The sequence below is a fragment of the Acinonyx jubatus genome, chromosome B2, assembly GCF_027475565.1.
Source record: "Acinonyx jubatus isolate Ajub_Pintada_27869175 chromosome B2, VMU_Ajub_asm_v1.0, whole genome shotgun sequence".
NCBI lineage: Eukaryota > Metazoa > Chordata > Mammalia > Carnivora > Felidae > Acinonyx > Acinonyx jubatus.
The window spans coordinates 126,352,001-126,375,619 of NC_069385.1; the positions used below are offsets into that span (position 1 = coordinate 126,352,001).

Sequence of the window (23,619 nt, forward strand, 5' to 3'; positions counted from 1 at the left end):
AATCCACAAACCATGAAATCATGACCTGAGCCAAAATCAAGTCAGGCACTTAACCAACTAAACCACCTGGGCGCCCCCCTTGCTATTTATTTTCTATTTATTCCATTTTTTCTCTACTCTTTTACCTCTTTTCTTATCATTTTTTTTGATTAATCTATTATTTTTTTTATTGCATTTCATCTGTTGTTCGTTTCACAGCTATAATCTTTTGGCTATTTTGGTGGTAGCTTTAGGGTTTATAGTATACATCTTTAACTTATCACAGCCTACATTCGAATTATAGTTCTCTCATTTTACATCTAATATAAGACCCTTGTAAGTATGCTTATTGTATACTTCCCCCCCTTGTTTAGCCCTTCTTGTCATCATTTTGCTTTTACATATATTATAAAGTCCATGCTACTTTTCTATAATTGTTTACAATTACCTCTTAAAGAAGCTTTAAAAATAATAAATCATACATTTACTCATACTATTTCCTCTGCTCTTCATCCCTTTGTGATGATCTATATTTCCATCCGGGATTATTTTCCTTCTGTCTGAAGAACACCCTTTCATCTTTCTTGTGGTGAGTATCTGCTGGTGATACAGTCTTTTGCAAGTCCAAAACATCCTTATTTCTTCCTATTATTTTCTCAGTGGTACCTAGTTTGTTGTCATGTTAGTCAATCCACTTAACTTTTAATTATGGTGTTCCTCATTCCTAGATTTTGGTCCTTTTCCTATCTGCTCTCATGCTCTTTAATCTCTCTTATTTCTTTAAATATAAGACATACTCTTACATTATGTCTGGTTAAGTCTTTTCTTTTGTAAGACAAAGTGCGTGCGCATGCACAAGTGGGGGACAGGCAGAGGGAGAGGGAGAGAATCTCAAGCAGGCTCCACGCTCAGCACAGAGCCCAATGCGGGGCTTGATCTCACAATCTAGAGATCATGACCCGAGCTGAAATCAAGATTTGGATGCTTAACCGACTGAGCCACCCAGGCACCCCATGTCTGGTAAGTCTTAATAGCTTAAGTCTGTAGGCCTGCTTCTTTTGTCCATTGTTTCTGCTGGCTCTTGTCTCTCTTACATGTTTGTGATTTTTGGTTGTGAGATTGCATTCCTTGAAACTATTTCTGAGTTCCCCCAAAGACAATGGTTTGCTTCTGTCACCTGGAAGGCACTAAAAACCTGATATCACTTTAAATTTCCAGCATGACACTTTTTTAGACTACCCAGGCTGTGCAAACAAATCAGTTTGGGGGCTGAATGTGGCTATATATTTACATATACATATATATGTATATGTATACATACACACACACACACACACACACACACACACACACACACACACACACACATATATATATATATATATATATATATATATATATATATATATATACATATCCTCAGGGGAGATGGGTTTTCAGGATAAGCAATCTTCCTCGCTATCTGGGGGGTGGGGGGGAGTGAGGGAGGACAAGGGGAGATTGGAGAGGGTGGAAACAGATTTGTTCACCCTTACACTAGTCTGTCTTTTTTGGGGTCTCAGCTTTGTGAGGTCTCCTATCAGTCCCCCTACCATGGGCAGGACCTAAGTTTTGTCAGCTGTGCTACTGCCCCTTCCCCACCCCAGGTGCTGAAAAACAAAGTTCAATTTGATATTTGGCAAATGTCATAAGGGTGAAAAGTGGCACCAGTATCCTAATTACCTCTTTATGTTTCTACCTCCATTTAAAATTTTTTGAGAATTCTTGGGGCGCCTGGGTGGCTGTCGGTTGAGCGTCTGACCTTGGCTCAGGTCATGATCTCACGGTTTATGAGTTCAAGCCCTGCATTGAGCCCTCCAGCTCAGAGCCTGGAGCCTGCTTTGGATTCTGTGTTTCCCTCTGTCTCTCTGCCCCTCCCCCACTCACACTCTGTCTCTCTCTCAAAAATAAACATTAAAAAAAAAGAATATTTAAATTTTTTTGAGAATTCTTAAATTCTTTTGCAGCTCACCAATCCATTTTTAAAAATTGTTCTTGATATGTATTCCAGAAGTTTTAGTTGTTTTCAGCTGGTCCTTATCAGCCACAGCTGGAAAAAAAAATTCTTTTGACTTGTGCTTTACAATACACAGTATCGAAGCATTCCTCCTTGATCCAGAGGCAAGAGTGGAACACACACTTAGGAACCAGCTAACCTGAGGTCAAGTCTCAGATCCACAGCCAGCGTGATCTTGCTCACTTGTTTACACTCTGTGCCACTATTTCCTCCTGGGATTCATGTGAGAAATAAATGAGGTGATACACAATCAGCACTTACAACAGGGACTGGCCCTGAGAAGTATAATCTAAGGGCTTCTTTTTATTATTATGTGAAAAACCTGTAATCATACGCCTGAGTAATGGCACACATCTTACCCAATGGTCCAAAAGCGCCTGTTCCCTGGCCATCCTGGTCTGCTCTACCATGTAGTGACCCACACTTCTGTGCTTATACTGACGCTGACCAGGGGTAGTCAACTATGAGCTCTGTACTGGATGTCAGGCCCAGCTGCACTCACAGGATGGGCCCTAAGTCAAGAGTAGAAATGCCATCATCATACAAGCCTGGGTGAACACACAGCCCTTTACCATTAAGAAATCTGAAACCAAACACAAACATACACAAACGTGATTTAAAGTTTTGTAGTTTTTATGGTGGACAGTCATCGTTCGCCCCAACAGCCATCTGAAGCCAATAGTCTTGATTATTAAAAATCACGAAGTTGTATAAATGTTCTCCTCCTTTTCGAAAACCATGTTCATTTTCTCTCCACGAAACAGGACTGTCTGCAAAGCCTTGAACTGACAATGTAACCCAAGGAGCTAACTTTGGCTCATCAAAGTAGCGACTGAAAAAGAAAGAGAAATCTTAACAAACGGGAGGGCTAGGAACGTTCACATTTATATTTTTACTTATTCAGAATGAGTGGTATTTCTGATGTTCCAATGAAGCTCAGACCTTAGCTTCTATTGATAAAAAATTAAGAGATACAAATTACATTCAAATTACTATGTGGTGAACTCAATAAACGTTAACCAATACAGAATGCACAAAACCAACTTCAGCAGTTCCTACGCTTACTATGGAACAACATGGAAGATGCAAAGAAAAAAAAAACCACAGAAGTGTATAAAAATAGTTTCCCTCCATTTAACAGTGTTGTTCACTCAACAGTCTGTGTTCACGGCAACACTGCAGAATAATTTACTGGATTTAAATAAAATCCAAGCTTCTTTTTATTATTATTATTTTTAATGTTTATTCATTTTTGAGAATGAGAGAGAGAGAGAGAGAGACAGAGCATGAGCAAGGGAGGGGGAGAGAGAGGGAGACACAGAATCCAAAGCAGGCTCCAGGCTCTGAGCTGTCAGCACAGAGACCGACCCTGGCCCAAACTCATGAACCCCGAGATCATGACTTGAGCTGAAGTCAGCCACTCAACCGACTGAGCCACCCAGGTGCCCCTAAAATCCAACCTTCTTATTGAGGAAAATCAAACTACTAAACTAGTAAGTGAAAAGGGGTATTAGACTTAGAAAACCCTCAAGACTTAAATCTTAGACATTTGAAAAGTGAAGACTGCAAAGGCATTATGTTTACTTCATAGTCTTTTTAATATGGGAATGGAGTTTCCTGACATTAGATACAATGTGGCGTTTTTTCTGGAGAGTACCTTTCCGAACCCCAACCACACACCCCATCCTGCGTGTCCAGTCCCTGGCATGTGAACCCTGCCCTGGGTAGATGTTAAGAGCGGGAACAGATGTTAGACATGATTTGGTTTCAAAGATGGTCAACTTGCTTTCTCACCCCATTTCAAAAAAAAACCTTTGCAGAACTCTAACATTTAAAACAGACCATAACGTGTTCCATAGAGTATCACCATTTTCCTAAGTGGTATTATAACTTTTGGGGCACGACGTGAAAAATGAACAGCTTGTTTTCAAGAAGCCTAATTAAACTCTGCTCTTTGTCTTTTTGTTAACTACAAACAGAATTTTCCTCTCACCAAGGACAGTCACATCATTTAAGATGATAATGTTACCACACTGTGCACCCAAGTGAGGAAAAAAGAGAAGACGTGTGCAAGAGAGCCCTGAGGTCTGGAACAGTAGCCCTGCCCCGGACATGTCACGCTGGCATGAACAAGCAAGACCTAAAAGGCAAAAAAAGTTCTCACCACAGCTGTTCCAACAGGAGACGTATCTTCTCTGGAACTATGAACCCAGTGATTGTACACAAATAAGCTTTTGCCACCACCGTGCTCGGCTGAGGACAACAATAGGTTGATACGAAATTATTCGGCTCATTATTTCTGTAGCACACACAGAAAGAGAAAGAAAGAAAGAAAACCCCTCTGTTATCTCCCACCTGATCATTTTCAAAGTATAAACCCCCGTGAAGAACGCGGAGCTGGCCACGCCCCAGCCCGGCCCCCCACCCCCACCCCCCACCCCCGGACGCACAGTTGGGCGTTACTGAAGACGGCGCCCAGCCAGTCCAGGAGCTCGGGGGCGCTGCAAGCCGCCCCCGGGGCTCCCCCCAGCTCGCCGCTCCGCAGCACGGGGCACTGCAGCTCGCTCGCCGTGCTCAGGGCTACTCGCGGCTGCCGCTCCTGAATTCCGTAACTGGAAAAGTACGACATCATCCTTGATTCTTCTGCACCTTAGAACACACCATAAAAGGCCATGTGAGTACTGGAAACAAGTTCGGCGAATCCCTGGAACCAACCCATTCCCTCCCGACAGTTCCGGGGAGCAGGCAGGATAAAGTAAAGCAGAAGGAGGGTGTGCAAAGCTGTATTCAAATTAAAATCATTTAAGTTGCTTTGGGCTCCTTGGTGCCAAAGTTCTGTAAACATTCGCTTTCTTTCACTTTTCCTGGAAACGCGTAACCCTTTCACGTCCAACCTATAGTAGTATCATAGGTGCCCTAATCTGAGAATTTTGACTGACTAAATAAAAAAGCACCACTCGTGTATAAATAAAATTAGTGAACTCTACAGAGAGGAGCTTATTTGCATAATCTCTCTAATGGAAGCACAAGACGAACTGAACGATGGCAGCATCTCATCTGAGCTTGTCTTTAAAAACCCAGTAAAATCAATGTATCTTCACGGATTTTCCAACAGCCTTGGAGACAGCGGTAGTGGCCCCCTTAGTGGGGGGAGCAACAGGCAGGCCTTCTTACTGTCCAGGGCAATAGAAATAATCTGCTCTCCATCTCAACCCCACCTACCCCCATCCCCCACCACCAGGAGCAAAGGTCAGCAGGCTTACTGGCCAGTATAAGACTGGAGTTCCGGATTCCTCTTCTGTAATGCAGCCCACTCCATGCGCGGGTGTCACCTGGCCCACTGTGTATCACCCTGTAGGTACTGGGACTTGGTGCACTACTGTATATGCTCATAGTCCAGCCACTGACACTATGAATAATTAAATCCTTTGCCTCTGACCTGAGTCTCGTACCTTCTGCCAGCATCCATGAGACTGTGCAGGCTAACTTCTTAGCTTACAAGTGGGGAAAATCTCAGACCTTCCCCAGTTCCTGATAAGCCCTTAGAATAATATGGAGTCTTAGGAACACAGAACTCTCCAGAACCCAATATACCGAAGGTACTCAATGAACACTTCGAGCAACTGAAATGTCAGTCAGTGTCTCTGCCCTCTTGTATCTCTACCATAAGTAGGAGAAGCACTGAAGCATTCCAGACCCATGCAAGCAACCTACAGCACCCAGTGACCAGAAACTTCCGAGGAAGAGCAGATGGATAGGCGTGATCTCCAAAATGGACCTATGTGTCTCCCTATTCTCCAAAACAGAGTACCACACCATCATAACTGATGATCTGACCCATGACAATCTTGTGATGGACCAAAGATACACTCTAAAAGGACCAAGGCACATGGCAGTTGTAAGCAAATCAACATTGTCTGGGGACCCCTGAACTAAATTTAACGTTCAATCAATTTCAAGTTATGACAAATTTAACCTGACAATGAATGGTCTGCCTGATTATTATCTTGCCATAATCAACAGTTTGTATTTAGAATGTGTGTTATTTAAAAATGTGCAGCCAAGGCTATCTGAGGTAAGCTGCAGGAAGGAAGAGGAGAAACAGATAAGAGTTAGCTGCTCTGAAGCCATGATCTCTGGATCCAAACATACCCCACGGTGATGGAGGCAGATGCCTGTGGGCCTAGATCATCTTGAAGTATAGCTCTTGGGGAGGGCAGAGGGCTGCAAGCAGCTTCCTGAATAATGTTTATGCATATATGTATACAATATCCTAGACTATAAGGATGAATCACCTGTTTGAATTCTCTATTACCCCCCTTTAATCAATAATTGGATTTCCAAGTCATTGTATTGTTACATATTTTTCATACCTGTGTGATGCCAAGCCAAGAGAAAATCAAATTTCAAGGGCTTCTTTTCTTTGAAGGACCAAGAAACTCTTTCATACTTCTTAGAATCCAGGTTAAGGGATAAATCCATCAAATCAATGGAAACAACTTAAAAAATGGAAAGAGGAATACATCGTTCATTCACATATACTACAGCCTACACTGTGGCAAAAGTGTTGTATTAAAAAGCATCAGAATTTTTGGAATTTTGTGAATAGTAAAAATTATTTTGTTCTTCTTGCACTCCTTTGGTTTACCAAATCAAAACTCTGCCTTGTTTTAAATTCATACTTTTTCCTAGGTCAAAGACCAAGAGCAGAGGTCCTTGGGAAGTCAATCCTAAATCTACCTATGGATGTGGCAGCCTCACCTATTCACATTCAAGCCAGACACTATCAGTAGAACCATCTCTTTTCACTCACAGGTGAATCTCTACTAGTAATCCCAAAAATTTGGTGAAAGTAAAGGAAATTCTTCATTAAGAACAAGTTGTAGACTCTTATGTTGGGTTCATTACTTTGAATTTTTGGCCCAAAACATATATTTAATGGACCATTCCAACTCTGTGATCTGTATAGGATTCAGCCTACAGCTGCAGAGAAATAGATACAACAGCAATCTTATTCTCTCCAAAGCTCAACCTAGAGCCCCTTGAGTCAGAAGTTTTAAAGACAAGAAAAAGCCATAGTTCTTCTGAACAAAAAGAACAGCAGCAATTCAAACATTTAAACTTCAATAGCTACAGGACGATTACTGACTTGTTGGAAACTGATGGAGCATATACTTACTAAACTTCATGATTTTTCTGCCAGAATACTGAGATGGATGACCTTGAAGTCCAGTTTCTTCATAAGTATCTTTATCCAGTGATAAAATTAATTTCCCTAAAAATCAAATAATTCCCAAAAAAAAGATGCTAAAATATGACATGTTCTCTGACTGAACAGAGAACACAGCAAATTCAACAGTTAGATATGAGGTAATAAACTACATACAAGGATCTTCCTTGTGATACAAAGATATTATTTATACATACATCTTACTTATGTAGAAGGATATTTTTTTTTAATTTTTTTTTTAACGTTTATTTATTTTTGAGACAGAGAGAGGCAGAGCGTGAACGGTGGAGGGGCAGAGAGAGAGGGAGACACAGAATTGGAAGCAGGCTCCAGGCTCTGAGCCATCGGCCCAGAGCCCGACGCGGGGCTCGAACTCAGGGACCGTGAGATCGTGACCTGAGCTGAAGTCGGACGCTTAACCGACTGCGCCACCCAGGCGCCCCTGTAGAAGGATATTTTAATGTATTATACATACACAGATATTACTTATGATAGTGAAAACAGAAATCTGTACATTTTTATTAAAGAAATAATAGTTAAATCATGGTATATCTATTCACTGGAATACCTTCAAAATATGAAAAATAGTAAGTCAGAACTATATGCCCTGATATGGAAAGATGTCTATGACATATTGGGGAAAAAAGCAAACTGAGAAACAATGTAATACAATGCAATTTATGTTAAAAAAAAAAAACAAGCTTTATGTCTGTTTATAAATTTATAGAAAATGTCAAGAGAAGGGAGCCTGGGTGGCTCAGTCAGTTGGGAGTCCAACTTCAGCTCAGGTCATGATTTCATGGTTCATGAGCTTAAGCCCCATATCAGGCTCTCTGCTGTCAGTACAGAGACCGCTTCAGATCCTCTCTCTTTGCCCCTCCACTGTTCGCTCTCTCTCTCTCTGTCTCTCAAAAATAAAATAAAACATTAAAAAAAAATAAAGAAAATGTCAGGAAGAATAAACACCAATAATTCCTAATTGTTAACAATAATTCCTTCTAAGAAGGGGAATGAATCTGGAGTTTTGACTTTTTTTTTTTTTTTCAGTATTTCTTCTAAAATCAAAGAAAAGATTGAGTGTTGTTACCATTTGGCAGCAGGGCAACTGTATTATCTTCATCAATATTTGTATGGTATGTTAGTGCATAGCACGAACCTATAAGAGAAAGACCCCAGACCAGAAATTAAGGAAAAAAAAAAATCACACCTACAAAAATTTAGCAGATTATCTTTACACTGTAACAAATCTTCCAGGTGATTAAAGGTCAGTATCCACCACTGCTCCAGCTCACTCAATCAACCTCAAACCTGCCAAGGGTGAGCTGGAGGACACAGAGGCCACACTCTAGCTAGTTCATGCCCCCCCCCTCCCCCCAGGGCCTATTTGTGCCAGGTGACTGCCATCAAGCAGAAAATGGACTCAGGGTGGAGTGCGTACCCCGGGGATGCTGGCAGAGGCACAAAGTAGAACACTAGGGAAATGTATACACTTGAGAGGAAGGATTCCAGGTAAAGTTTCAAAATGTGCCAGGAACTTGTGTGAGGTTAGGAAAGCCACGCAGCTTCTCTGAACCTCAGTTTCCTCACCTGTAAAATGGGTATCATAGCCCTAATTTGTAGAGCTGTTGCAAGAGTTCAGATAGGTAAAAGTGCCTGTTGCAGCCAGTGTCCACATTATTAACAAATTAGTACCGAATTTCAGAGCAGATGAAAGGAATAAAGTTGATGGGGCCAGGGACAACATGTCCACTTTCTCGAGCAGTGCCAGCAGCACCTGAAGGAGAGGAACTGCAAGGAACTGTATTCTTCATAGCTCCATGCAGAGGACAGACACAGGGCCGGCAACAAGATAAAGGGCTTACTCACAGTGATTCATGTAGTGAGGGTGCATTCCCTAAAGACACTGAAATACAGTTTCAAACAAGTGGCCCCTACAAAACAACTACAACAGAGAAATCAACCCAGCAGACACGAATGGAAATGGGGTGAGCAGAAGAGGGTCAGAGCCACAAAATCTAAGCAGAAGGCACTGAACCATAAACGGGCACACCGCCTGGTGAACAGCCGCTGTGGCTGCATCAGGAGATGAACCCTTTGAGACTGCTGAGTGGGGACTGAGTGGGAACATAGCGGTCTAAGCAGCCACACACCCAATAGCAGTGTATCTGAATACACAGGTCCCAAGACCTTCCTCTCCCTGAATCCTTGTTTTAAGATGAGAGATACCTTCATGTTACATCCCCATGCCACACTTGTGAACAAGTGTAATCAGAAACCACCACCTAAAGAGAGCGCCAGAAAGTGTAGGGTGAGAACACTGAGGGCAGGGGGGCGATACACGCACTTGACCCCACAGACCATCTCCAGAGGCCCTGTTTAAGACAAGGGAAGACCCCTACTATTGTGATGTGATCTATCCTTCCTCAGCTTGCCACGTTCATAGATATGATCAGGTTTTCCTCACCTTTCTTCACAAAGGTGTTGATGAATTCATGTGTAATTAACTCATGAAGAGGTAAGTTCTTCACAAAGTAATAGGGTCCGGTTTCCATGACCAGGTTTTTCAGTTCTTTTGATAGTATCCCACATTCAGGAATCAGAAATGAAACCTATTGGAATGTGTAATATAAATAAGCCTTATTTTCATGTAGATTAACCCCCAGCTTTTTAGGGATGCTATAACATATGAAGGCTGCTAACTATTCCCCCACAGGTTTCTACAAAACTCTTAATTTACCAGTCTCAGGAAAAAAGAAATTTGACAATTCATGTTATTTCTGTATTCAAACATTATAGGAAAGCTGAATGAGAAAAAAAATTAATAGAAAGCTCTTGCTTGCGTTTCATCTTTTGCAAATAAGCAATATCTTTTATATCCTGTCCACTACTCTAATTTTTAGGGCAATCTAGTACAATGGAATATCCCTAGATTTGTTTATCCTGGTACCAGCTGGAATCAAAGGGACTGTCCTTTAGGGCTTACAGAAATTAGGGACATCAATCATTAACAGGCTCCACGAAAGCATAAGTGCTCCTGGTTATTTCCATTTTCTAGACAGAAGAATTCTACAGATCAGCCCAGGCGGGAGAAGGCACACACCCTGACTGCTGCTGGTGAGGAGCTGGAAAGCTTAGATGGAAATCGAAGGCAGAGATGTTAAGCCTAACCAGTTTCAAATGTGGCCCAAATGCTCCACACCTTGAAAAGTGCTCTCCCAAAGCTCAAATCAGTCTATTCCTGAGGGACCAAGGTCACCATTTGTGTCTCTGAGAAACTGCCAGTCAGACCTGGGTGGAGATTAGGCTGATCAATTTCAAGTAAAAGCAAAAGGCTTAAACCGGTTTAAGTCGAGTTTTTGGAGGCCTCACCACTTAAATGGGTTGGTGAGAACGGACCATTAGACCCTTGACTGACATTTGGATTATTCTCCTCTTCTCTTGCCAGATGCTGGATAAACCAATAATTAACCTCACTGATGCCTCAACTTACACATCTGCGGAAAGGCGCCCCATGCGGCTGACATTTTTACGAAGCAAAAGCCAAAGTTACCCGCCCCCGTAAAGCTCTTAAATTGTGCTTGCAAACAGGGACACCACGACTCATTTCACTCTAAACCTGACAACCTAGCGCGCTCCAGCTGGAGACCACAGAAGGTAACAGGCAAAGTGGAAACTTTTCTCAGAGATAAAACTAGTTCCTCTAAACAGTTTAGAAAAGCATGTGCTTCCTGGGTCTGGACTCGGCAAGATGCTCCCATGAGGTGGGAGAAAGAATCAAGAGGTGGGGAGGGGCGCGAGGCCCCAATTTGGAGCCAGTCCGCGGCTCCACGTGGCATACGTCACAGCGTCTCTACTCGAGAGGCCCGTGCCTGACTTTTTCCTCCGAAGAAAGTGTTCCACCGGGGGCGGGGCCAAAGTAGCCAGCGACTCTTTGGAATCGGCCCGGAGCAAATCGCCCAGCCCCTCCTTGCGAGGACAGGACACTGCCCCTACTCCCGGCGCATCCTGGGAGTTGTAGTCCCGCAGCTCTGCAAGCTACCAGCTCGGAGTAGTATAGAGACTACAGCTCCCAAAGCGCCTAGCGCGGGGCCCCGCCCCTCTTCGCGCTGAGGGCGGGCTCCTCACTGAACGCGACTTTCCCCACATCTCTCCAGCTCCCGGAGACGGGGTGCTTCCTGAGTGGCCCACGACGGCCAGACTCACCCTGTAATTATGATAGTGCGTCTCCACAAGATGCCGGTGGCGCGACTTGTCATGGCCGAAGTTGGATTTCTCGCAGACCAGCAAGTGTCGGGGAACCTCTCGCAGCCTGCGCAGTGTGGCCATGCTTTCTCCGGCACAAGCCCTGAGCGAGGTCGGGGAGCCCAGTCCCTCCGCTTCGCTCCGCCCCTCCGCCTGGCCCCGCGGGCATGCGCATTGCAGCTGCGCAGTGCCGGTTGAAGCTGCTCGGGCTTGGTGACCGGTTAGGGGTGAGGGCGGGCCTGGGTTTCTTCGGAACCTTAGGTTCCTGAACCTTGGGTGCCTGGAACCGCAAATTCATTGCCTACAGGGGAAATACCTGGTACCTGGAAACCTGGAACTAGCTTTTTCAAACCCACCTTTCTCGCCAAAACCTCCGTCCCTCCCTGCTGCTGCCTTGCCGTATATCCTCCCTCTGTTCCTTCACAAATGGTTTAGGAGTTTTGTGCAGGAAGATAATACACAATTTCTGTTTTCGGCCCTACAATACGACTCCGTCGGAACCACTTTAAGATCCCTTTTTAAAAATCCCACCTGAACGGCTTTAAAAATTTTGTTACTATTGTTACAATGTGAGAATTCGTTTTTCCATAATTTTTCTGATCAAGTACTATACGTTTCTCAAGCTGGAGTATGCACAGCCCCAATTCTGTGCTGAGAGGATGCAAAACAGCAGACTATCTGTGGTACAACTGTCTGGAGCGTCAATTTTACTGTAAGATTTGGAACAACCGAAGTTACGTAATTTACAAGGTAAGTATTTAAAAATTTTAAACAGACCGGGCCAGTAACGTGTGCCCAAAATGTCAGACTATCTCTGAGAAAACTAAGAAAAACATATTAACCATTATTTTAAACAGGAAAAATTATAAGGAATAGCAGGTTAATTGAAAAATTCTACCAATTTTCTGAATCACAACATGGCACCTAGCGGTGTTACAAATGTCATATTAGGATATAAAATGCTTAAAACATTACCTCTTAGTCACGTCACAATTAAGTAGCAGTGGCCTCTCTTAGACCACCATCAGACGTGTACACACACCTTTGCTGATAATACAAAATTTGCAAAGTGCTGTAATTTTATGGTCTACCAATTGTATTTGGAGCCAATGTGAAGGTTTTCTTGCAAGCCATTTAGTTTAAAATATGTTATTAAGTTTTGAAAATTCAATATAAATTTTATCAGCTGAAGATTGATAAACAGCCACTATGCCATTCTGGTATTCATAACTCAGTGTTCTTCCAGGGAAATCGTACTTGCAGATATGTTTTATGGGGGTGTGCCTGTATTATGAAATAGAAGGCAAAAATCTCATTTATTTTAAATGTTTATTTATTTTTGAGAGAGAGCACAAGCAGAAGAGGGGCAGAGAGACGGAGACACAGAATCTGAAGCAGGCCCCAGGCTCTGAGCTGTCCGCACAGAGCTGGACGTGGGGCTCGAACCTGCAAACCGTGAGATCATGATCTGAGCCAAAGTCAAATGCTCAGATGACTGAGTCATCCAGGTGCTTCTAAAACTCTCATTTATTTTAAAGACTAAAGCTGTGGGGGTGCCTGGGTGGTTCAGTCGGTTAAGTGTCCAACTTCAGCTCGGGTCATGATCTCTCGGCCTGTGAGTTCAAGCCCTGCGTCTGGCTCTGTGCTGACAGCTTGGAGCCTGGAGCCTGCTTCAGATTCTGTGTCTCCCTCTCTCTCTGCCCCTCCCCCACTCATGCACTGTCTGTCTCTCTCTGTCAAAAATAAATAAACACTAAAAAAAAAAAAAAAAAGACTAAAGCTGTAACTTCGAGTAAGTTTGGGACTGCAGAATCCTTTCAGCCTCCCTCCACAGTGTTCTGGAGTTCTGTCTGTAATGACTCATTCATTTCTCCCTGCCTGCTGGGTCATTTCTATCAGTATACAAATGTGCTTAATGTTGTGCATTAAGTGAAGGCACTTCCTTTGACCCTGAATTCCTCTGCATTCTCACCATTCTGTTTCTCTGCTCCGTAAAAGCCACTTCTCTGCACATTCTCTCCTGAACCCAATATATTTTAGCTTTCCTCCATACTACTTCACTGACCTGGCTTTCATCAAGGTCTTTCCATTTGCCAAATTCAAAGCCAAGTTTCTGTTCTTATCTCAGTCTTTTAGCTGCACTCAACACAGATGATACAATTGAACACTTCTTCCTTGTATTAACTATATTTTCTTATCTTCTTTTTAAAAATTTCTCTGATGCTCTGGATCTGGGGCCTCACTGACTAGGGTGGGACTGCCCCTTCCAGGTTTAGATAACTCCTAAAGATAGCAAATAATTTGTGCAGGGAGCATGTCTTTCATTTGCAAACCAACTAATCCAGAGCTTACACCCTGTCACCTCTTCTGGAAACTGTTAGGCTTGCTCCAGGCTAATGTTCCCCTGCCCTAATAACCCCAGGGCCAGGTCCTAGATAACTGGGGACAGTCCTGATACTCCAGAGCCCACTGAAACTGTTCAGACTAGCCACTCCTAAGCCTACATAGTCTGTCTACCCTGCCTCAGTCATTCCTTCCCATAATAAAAGCTCTGACTGATGCTCTCCCCTCACTTCCCCTGCCTCCTGACCAACCTAGAAGCTTCCTGTTGTGGCTCCGGATTTTAGGGAGCTGTGAGTAAAAACTTCCTTTATGACAGTCATTTCTGTGCATGCTTGCCATCCCTGCCAGAACAAATCTCTGGGTACATTTGAAAACCCTCCTTCTTGGTACACTCCCCTGTGGATTTTTGAGAACCTTTCTTCTGGATCCCCGCTTACCTTACTCTACTTCCTCCTGCCCGTCCTCCTCCACGAGATCTCTAGTGATCCATACCTTCCCCGCTTCTCTTTCCTGCCCTCTCTTCTCAGAGTGATCCCTTGTGATCTCAGCTTTCAGAGCCATCTATCTGTACCACCAGGCCTGGGTTCTCATCCCTGGGGTGGGGGTGAGGGACACCCAGGCATCATTCTTGACTCTTCTACACTTCTCACCCCATATCTGTGGCTTGTTGGCTCTGCCTGCAGCATGCATCCTGGTGGCGGCCTCTTCTCACTCACTGCCTCTGTTTCTACAACCAGTTTCAGCCACCTTCCCCTCTCTCAGTTGACTGCCAGACACAGGCTTCTAACCACCTCCCTGCTTCCTGTCTTCTCCTGCGGTCTCTTCTCCCCTCAGTATCCAAACCGATCTCAAAAATGTGAAAAATGTCATACAGACATACCTCATTTTATTGCGTTTTACTTTACTATGCTCTGCAGATACTGTTTTTTTAAAAAAAATTTTAATGTCTATTCATTTTTTGAGAGAGACAGCATGAGTGGGAGAGGGGCAGAGAGAGAGGAAGACACAGAATCTGAAGCAGGCTCCAGGCTCCGACCTGTTAGCACAGAGCCTGATGTGGGAATTGAACCCATGAACCATGAGATCATGACCTGAGCCAAAGGGGGACGCTTAACCAACTGAGCCACCCAGGGGCTTTGCATATACTGTGTTTTTAACAAACTGAAGGTTTGTAGCAACCCTGTGTTGAGCAAGTCTATTGGTGCCATTTTTACAAAGGCATCTGCTTGCTTTGTGTAACTGTCATATTTTGGTAATTCTTACACTACGAACTGTTTCATTATTATTTGTTACTGTGATCTGTGATCAGTAATTACAACTCTGAAAGCTCAGGTGATGGTTAGCATTTTTTTGGCAATAAACAATTTTTTAATCAAGGTATGTATATTTTTTTAAATGTTTATTTATTTTTGAGAGAGAGCGCACAAGCAAGGGAGGGGCAGAGAGAGAAGGAGATGCAGAATCAGAAGCAGGCTCCAGGCTCTAAGCTGTCAGCACAGAGCCTGACTCAGGGCTCGAACTCACAAGCTGTGAGATCATGACATAAGCTGAAGTTGGACACTTAACCAACTGAGCTACCTAGGTGCCCCGGTATATACATTTTTTAAGACAAAATGCTATTGCACACTTAATAGATTACAGTATAGTGTAAGCATAACTTTTATATGCACTGGGGAACCAGGAAATTTATTTGACTCACTTCACTGCATATTCACTTTATTGTGGTTGGCTGGAACCAAACTGCAGTATATCTGAGGCAGGCCTGTATATGCTACCCACTCCCCACTTAAATCCTGCCTGGCTTTCACCTGGCTTTTCATTGCAGTAGTATAAAAGCTTAGATAACCTGGCCCCTGCCTACCTCTGCAGCCTCATCTGCTACCCTTGCTTGTTCATACTATTATTTGTCTGAATTTCTGGTATCTAGAGCTGAAAACAATCTTTTTATTTTATTTTTTAATGTTTAATCATTTTTGAGAGAGAGCAAGTGAGCATGAGCCGAGGAGGGACAGAGAGGGAGACAGAATCTGAAGCAGGCTCTAGGCTCTGAGCTGTCAGCACAGTGCCCAATGCGGGGCTCAGACCCATGGACCGTGAGATCATGACCTGAGACAAAGTCAGACACTTAACTGACTGAGCCAGCCAGGTGCCCCGAACTGAAAGCAATCTTAATTGACAAATGGATATTAGATCACAGATTCAGGAGCATAGCAAAAGTCTGAGGATGAAGGGCCAGGAATGGCTTAAAAAAAAAAAAAGAAAGAAGAAGAAGAAAGAAATAAGAAGCAAAACATAACTGATTTGTATGTATATATCCAAAAGAATATAGTAGCAAATATGAAGTTTTAAATGACCACACCAACAGACTTGCAAAAAAAAATTACCTTTGATTGTATTCTAAAAACACAAAAATATACTTAGTAAATATAAAAGGATAACAGTTTTACACATCACATTTTGGGACTACGATACAATAAAATTAGAAGTACAAAAATAATTTAAATATGCTCAACTCAGGGCGCTGGGGTGCCTCTGTCAGTTAAGTGTCCAATTTGATTTCAGCTCAGATCACGATCTCTCAGTTCATGAGACTGAGCTCGGGCTCTGTGCTGACAGCACAGAGCCTGCTTGGGATTCTCTTTCTCTGTTTCTCTGCGTCTCACCCATGCACGCAAATGCGCACATTCTCTCTCTCTCTCTCAAAATGAATAAACATTTAAAAATAGATAAATATGCTCAACTCCGTGAAAACATTAAAATATTATTCTACATAAATTAATGCTTGCATCAGTGTGCGAATTCAAGGCACAAATACATTGCCTATAAAAATACAGCTGACCCTTGAACAACAGTGAAGATAGGATGCACACACTCCTTTATCCCCTGCAGTCAAAAATCAGCCTATAGCTTTTGACTCCCCCCAAACTTAATTACTGTTGACTGGAAGCCTTACTGTTAATAAATTACCACCTATTTTATATATGTATTATATACTATATTCTTAAAGGAAATGAGAAAAATTGTTAAAATGAAGGAAAATACATTTATAGTACTGTAGTGTAAAAAATCCACATATAAGTAGACCTGCAAACTTCAAACCCGTGTTATTCAATTGTACATGCAAGTGTATTGTATTTATACTGGTGAAAGGAGAGAGCTTTCCATCTCTGAAGCTCCTGGGTATGTTCATCAGTAGGCAGCCAACCTAAAATCTGTTAACATCATCCCATTACAGGTGGGAGCAGCAGGGAAGGTGGTGCTGGGAACTGTAACTATTAAAGACACCAGTAATAAATCAGAGGACTCCATCCTGCCAAGCCTAAACTTGACCTCACAGTCTTTATCAGAACAGGGCTCCAGGCAGCTGCCACGAATGGCAGGCAGCCTGGGAACTGGATCCAGCAGGTACAGTGGAAAAAATCAGCGGCCCCCAAGAATATATGATGCACTCCAAGTGAGGACTTGAATCCCTGGAGTTTTGGGAAGGGCTCAGAGCCAGACTGCTTCATGTCCTCTCCCTCTGACTGGTTGGGAATCGATGGAACATGCAAACATATTAACACTGGCAGCTGTGTGGACTGTGTCAACACATGGAAGTGCACAAATGGAGTATTTTAAAACAGAACACAATGTTATATGTCAATTGTATCTCAATAAATCTGGGGGAGAAAAGCAGAACCCAAAACAGTCACACCGTCTGACTAAAACTCTGTCACATATGTTCATTACAATTTTGGAAGAGGATTTTGAAATGGTTGACATTTTTTATAAAGCTCATTCTTTTGTTTAAAGTGAAAAACATATGTTTAGAAGTAAATTGGTACATAAAAAATTTAAATCTTAGCTATCCAGGGACTTCAGATATCTAGGATGAGGCATTTCTGTTTATCTTGGATTTTACTATAATGTGAAAACTATTAATCCACAATGCAGTTAATGAAATAGTATACATTAACAGAGAAAGGGGCAATCACCATAATTTTATATGTAATTATCAATAACTGTATAATAATATATAATATTACATATTCAGTATTGAACACCTATAATGAATCAGGCACTAACTACCACAAGCACTTTATATTAATTATCTCATAAGAATCATTTCTGAGGTAGGTTTTAGTAGGTTTTAGTACCTTCAACTTAGAGGCTAATTAATAAACAACGCATAGAATAGAATAAGAAACTTTAAAATGTGAAAGGCTCTCACGGTGCCTGGGTGGCTCAATCAGTTTAAGCGGCTGACTTTGGCTCAGGTCATGGTCTCACAGCTTGTGAGTTTGAGTCCTGCACTGGGAGTAATATTCAGTAATAATCATATCTTTTTTTTTTTTTTTTAATGTTTATTTTTGAGAGGAGCAGAGGAGGGGCAGAGAGAGAGGACGACACAGAATCGGGCACAGGCTCCAGGCTCTGAACTGTCAGCACAGAGCCTGATGCGGGGCTCAAACCCACAGACTGTGAGATCATGACCACAGCCGAAGTCAGCCACTTAATCAACTGAGCCACCAAGCACCCCTGTACCACATCTTAATGCATTCATCAGCTGATGGACATTTGGGCTCTTTCCATAATGTGGCTATTGTTGATAGTGTTGCTATAAACATTGGAGTGCATGTGCTCCTTCAAATCAGCATTTTTTGTGTACTTTGGATAAATACCTAGTAGTGCAATTGCTGGGTCATAGGGTAGTTCTATTTTTAATTTTTTGAGGAACCTCCAGACTGTTGTCCAGAGTGGCTCCACCAGTTTGCTTTCCCACCAACAATGCAAAAGGCTTTCTCTTTCTCCATATCCTCACCAACATCTGTTGTTTCTTGAGCTATAAATTTTAGCCATTCTGACAGGTGTGAGGTAGTAACTCATTATGGTTTTGATTTATATTTCCCTGATGATGAGTGATGTTGAGCATCTTTTCATGTGTCTGTCATCTGGATGTCTTCTTTGGAAAACTGTCTATTCATGTCCTCTGCCCCATTTCTTCACTGGATTGTTTTGTGGGTGTTGACTTTGGTAAGTTCTTTGTAGATGTTGGATCCTAACCCTTCATCCAGTATCATTTGCAAATATCTTCTCCTATTCTGTTGGTTGCCTTTTAGTTTTGTTGATTGTTTCCTTCGCTGTGCAGAAGCTTTTTATCTTGAGGTCCCAGTAGTTCATTTTTGCTTTTGTTTCCCTTGCCTCTGGAGACATGTCTAATAAGTTACTGTGGCTGAGGTCACAGAGGTTGCTACCTGTTTTGTAGGATTTTTATGGTTTCCTGTCTTGCATTTAGATCTTTCATCATTTTAAATTTATTTTTGTGTATGGTGTAAGAAAGTGGTCCAGGTTCATTCTTCTGCTTGTTGCTGTTCAGTTTTCCAACACCATTTGCTGAAGAGACTTTTTTCCATTGGATATGCTTTCCTGCTTTGTCAAAGATTAGTTGGCCATACATATGTAGGCCCATTTCTGGGTTCTGTATTCCATTGATCTATGTGTTTGTTTTTGTGCTGGTACCATACTGTATTGATGATTACAGCTTTGTAATACAGCTTGAAGTCTGGAATTGTGATGCCACAAGGTTTGGTTTTCTTTTTCAACATTATTTAGGTTACTGAGGGTCTTTCCTGGTTCCATACAAATTATGGAATTCTTTGTTCTAGCTCTGTGAATAATGCTGCTGTTATTTTGAGAGGGATTGCATTGAATGTGTAGATTGCTTTGGTTGTATTGACATTTTAACAATATTTTTTCTTCCAATCCATGAGTAAGAAATTGTCTTCTTCAATTTCTTTCATAAGTGTTCTATAGTTTTCAGCAAACAGATCTTTTATCTCTTCAGTTAAGTTTATTCCTAGGTATCTTATGGTTTTCGGTGCAATTGTAAACAGGATCAATTCTCTTTCTCCTGCTTCATTATTAGTATATAGAAATGCAACAGATTTCTGTACCTTGATTTTATATCCTGTGACTTTGCTGAATTCATGTATCAGTTCCAGCAAATTTTGGTGAATCAGGTTTTCCACGTAGAATATCATGTCATCTGCGAAGAGTGAAAGTTTGACTTCTTTTTTGCCAATTTGTTTTTTTGGTTTTTTTAAAATGTTTTTATTTTTGAGAGAGAGAGAGAGAGAGAGACAGAGCATGAGTGGGGGAGGGGCAGAGAGAGAGGGAGACACAGAATCTGAAGCAGGCTCCAGGCTCTGAGCTGTCTGCACAGAGCCCAACACGGGGCTCGAACTCACGAGCTGTGAGATCATGACCTGAGCCGAAGTCAGACACTTAACTGACTGAGCCACCCAGGCACCCCTTTTCTTGCCAATTTGTATAACTTTTATTTCTTTTTGTTGTCTGATTGCTGAGGCTAGGACTTCCAGTCCTATGTTGAACAACAGTGGTGAGAGTGGATATCCCCTGTCACGTTCCTGACCTTAGGGGGAGGCTCTCGGCTTTTCTCCACTGAGGATGATATTAGCTGTGCATTTTTTGTATGTGGCCTTTAGATGTTGAGGTACGTTCCTTCTACCCCTATTTTTTTGAGGGTTTTTATCAAGAAAGTTTGCTATATTTGGTCAAATGCTTTTTTCTGCACCTATTGGGAGGATCATATGGTTCTTATCCTTTCTTTTATTAATGTGGTGTATCATGTTGATTGATTTACAAATATTGAACCCATCCTGATGCCCAGGAATAAATTCATGGTGAATAATTCTTTTAATACACTGTTGGATTTAATTTGCTAGGATCTGGTTGAGAATTTTTGCATCCAGTTTCATCAGGGATAGTGGTTTGTAGTTCTCCTTTTTAGTGGGGTACTTTGACTTTGGAATCAAGGTAATGCTGGCTTCATAAAATGAGTTTGGAAGCTTTCCTTCCAGTTATATTTTTTGGGAACAGTTTGAGAAGAATAGGTATTAACTCTTCTTTAAATGTCTGGTAGAATTCCCCTGGAAAGCCATCTGGCCCAGTACTCTTATTTTTGGGGAGATTTTTGATTACTGACTCAATTTCTTTGCTGGTTATGGGTCTATTCAAATTTTCTATTTCTTTGAGTTTCAGTTTTGGTAGTTTGTATGTTTCTACGAATTTGTCTGTTTCTTCCAGATTGCCCTGTTTGTTGGCATATAATTTTTCATGGTATTTTCTTACAGTTGTTTGTATTTCTGTGGTGTTGGTTGTGATCTTTTCCCTTTCATTTGTGTTTTATCTATTTAGGTCCTTTCTCTTTTCTTTTTGATAAATCTGGCTAAGTTTTTATCAATTTTGTTAATTCTTTCAAAGAGCTGGCTTTCTCATTGATCTGTTCTCGGTTTTTTTTGTTTGTTTCTGTATCATTTATTTCTGCTCTAGTTTTTATTATTTCCCTTCTATTGCTGGCTTTACGCCATATTTGCTGTTCCTTTCCTAGCTTCTTTAGGTGTAAGGTTAGATGGTGTATTGGGGATCTTTCTTGCTTCTTGAGATAGGCCTGTATTACAATATGCTTCACTCTTAGGACTGACTTTGCTGCATCAGAAGGGGTTTGGACTGGCATGTTTTCATTTTCATTGGCTTCCGTGTATTTTTTTATTTCTTCTTTAATTTCCTGGTTAACTCATTCATTCTTTAGTAGGATGTTCTGTAATCTCCATGTATTTGAGGGCTTTCCAAATGCTTTCTTGTGGTTGACTTCAAGTTTCATAGCATTGTGATCTGAAAATATGCATGGTATAATCTTTTTGTACCTGTTGAGGGCTGATTTGTGGCCAGCTGTGTGATCTGTTCTGGGGAATGTTCCATGTGCATTCAAGAAGATGTGTATCCTGCTGTTTTAGGGTGAAATGTTCTGAATGTATCTGTTAAGTCCATCTGGCCCAGTGTCTCATTCAAAGCCATTGTTTCCTGTTGATTTTCTGCTTAGATAATTTGTCCATTGTTGTAAGTGGAGTATTAAAGTCCCCTACTATTATTATTATCAACGGGTTTCTTCATGTTTGTAATTAATTGATTTATGTCTTTGGGTGCTCTCAGGTTGGTGGCATAAATATTTACAATTGTTAGATTTTCTTGACAGATAGACCCCTTAATTATGATATAATGCCCTTCTTCATCTCTTGTTACAGTCTTTGTTTTAGAATCTAGTTTGTCTGGGATGCCTGGGTGATTCACTTGGTTAAGCACCTGACTTCAGCTCAGGTCATGATCTCACAGTTTGTGAGTTTGTGCCCTGCATCAGGCTCTCTGCACAGAGCCTGCTTCAGATCCTCTGTCCCCTCTCTTTGCCCCTCCCTCACTAACACACTCTCTCTTTTCCGCTCAAAAATAAACGTATTTTTTAAAAAATAAATTAGAGTTTGAGGGCGCCTGGGTGACTCAGTCAGTTGAGCGTTCCACTTCAGCTCAGGTCATGATCTCAACAGTTCATGAGTTCAAGCACTGCGCCAGGCTCTGTGTGGACAGCTCAGAGCCTGGAGCCTGCTTTGGATTCTGTGTCTCCCTCTCTCTCTCTGCCCCTCCCCAGCTTGCACTCTGTCTCTCCCTCTCTCAAAAATAAATAAACATTAAAAAAAATTTTTTTAAATAAATTCTAGTTTGTCTGATATAAGCATGGCTATCCTGTCTTTGTTTTGACATCTATTAGCATGATAGATGGTTCTCCATCCCCTCACTTTCAATCTGCAAGTGTCTTTAGGTCTAATGAATCTCATGTAGGCAGCATATAGATGGATCTTTTTTTATCCATTCTGATACCCTGTGTCTTTTGATTGGTGCATTTAGTCCATTTACATTCGGAGTGATTCTTGAAAGATAGGAATTTAGTGCCATTGTGTTACCTGTAGAGTTGGTGTTTCTGGTGATGTTCTTTGGTCCTTTGTAGTTTTTGTTTTGGTCTCCTCTCCTCCTTCTTCTTCTCCTTCTTCTCCTCCTTCTCTTTCTCCTCATCCTCCTCCTCTCCACCCAGAGTCCCCCTTAAAATTTCTTGCAGGACTTGTTTAGTGGTTACTAACTCTTTTAGTTTTTGTCTGGGAAACTTTATCTCTCCTATTCTGAATGATAACCTTACGGATAAAGTATTCTTGGCTGCATATTTTTCCCACTTAGCACGTTGAATATTTCCTGCCACTCCCTTCTGGCGTGCCAAGTTTCAGTGGACAGGTCTGCTGCTAACCTAATATGTCTACCCTTGTAGGTTAAGAGCCTTTTGTCCCTCACTGCTTTCAGAATTCTCTCTTTATCTTTGTATTTTGCAAGTTTCACTATGATATGTTGTGGTGTTGGCCTGTTTTTCTTGATTTTGAGGGGACTTCTCTGTGCCTCTTGGACTTGAATGTCTGTTTCCTTCCCCAGATGGGAAAGCTCTCAGCTATAATTTGTTCAAATAATCCTTTTCCAGCTCTTCTTCTGGGACACCAATGAAAGAGATATTGTTTCATTTTATGGAATCACTAAGTAGCCTAAGTCTCCCTTTGTGCTCTAATAGTTCCCTTTCCCTCTTCTTTTCAGCTTGATTATTCTCTATAATTTTATCTTCTTTGTCACCTATTCTCCCTTCTGCTTCTTCAATCCTCATTGTGACTGTATCCAGTCAGTTTCACACCTCAGTTATAGCATTTTTTATTTCAGTCTGACTAGTTTTTAAGTCTTTGATCTGCAGCAAGGGTTTCTGTGGTGTCTTCTATGCTTTTTTCGAGCCTAGCTAGTAGTTTTATGACTGTTCTAAGTTCTTGTTCAAATACATTGCTTAGATCTGTTTTGAGCAAGTCCCTGGCTGTGATTTCTTCTTGACCTTTCTTTTGGGGAGAATTCC

The 23,619-nt window shown here is 41.8% G+C and overlaps 1 protein-coding gene and 1 long non-coding RNA gene across 4 annotated transcripts; one reads left to right on the forward strand and one right to left on the reverse strand.

The window, feature by feature from the left end:
- Positions 1-2,650: 2,650 nt before the first annotated feature.
- RPP40 (ribonuclease P/MRP subunit p40) lies at positions 2,651-11,602 on the reverse strand. Its single transcript, XM_027040218.2, has 8 exons — positions 11,469-11,602; positions 9,730-9,874; positions 8,353-8,421; positions 7,215-7,310; positions 6,409-6,534; positions 4,486-4,684; positions 4,200-4,334; positions 2,651-2,867 (listed from the first exon to the last, which is right to left on the reverse strand). Exons 1-8 carry the CDS (start codon positions 11,589-11,591, stop codon positions 2,669-2,671), a joined length of 1,092 nt encoding a protein of 363 aa, XP_026896019.1. The 5' UTR covers positions 11,592-11,602; the 3' UTR covers positions 2,651-2,668.
- On the forward strand, positions 4,573-17,772 carry LOC113593918 (uncharacterized). Of its 3 annotated transcripts, XR_008298704.1 has the most exons (5): positions 4,590-4,709; positions 5,709-5,933; positions 6,728-6,850; positions 10,711-12,257; positions 17,086-17,772. It is a non-coding gene; the product is annotated as an uncharacterized LOC113593918 (long non-coding RNA). The 3 variants fall into 3 exon arrangements; XR_003414281.2 differs by lacking the exon at positions 5,709-5,933 and having other exon boundaries at positions 4,573-4,709; XR_008298703.1 differs by having other exon boundaries at positions 4,678-5,933.
- The last annotated feature ends 5,847 nt before the right edge of the window (positions 17,773-23,619 follow it).

Bases quoted from the DNA above. Each gene is read 5' to 3' on its own strand.
- RPP40 (XM_027040218.2), bottom strand. From the start codon at position 11,591: ATGGCCACACTGCGCAGGCTGCGAGAGGTTCCCCGACACTTGCTGGTC. The intron at 4,685-6,408 runs GTATGAAAAATA...GTGTGTTCTAAG, and splicing joins CTTGGCTTGGCATCACACAG to GTGCAGAAGAATCAAGGATG. The intron at 4,335-4,485 runs GTGCGTCCGGGG...TGTGTGCTACAG, and splicing joins GTCTTCAGTAACGCCCAACT to AAATAATGAGCCGAATAATT.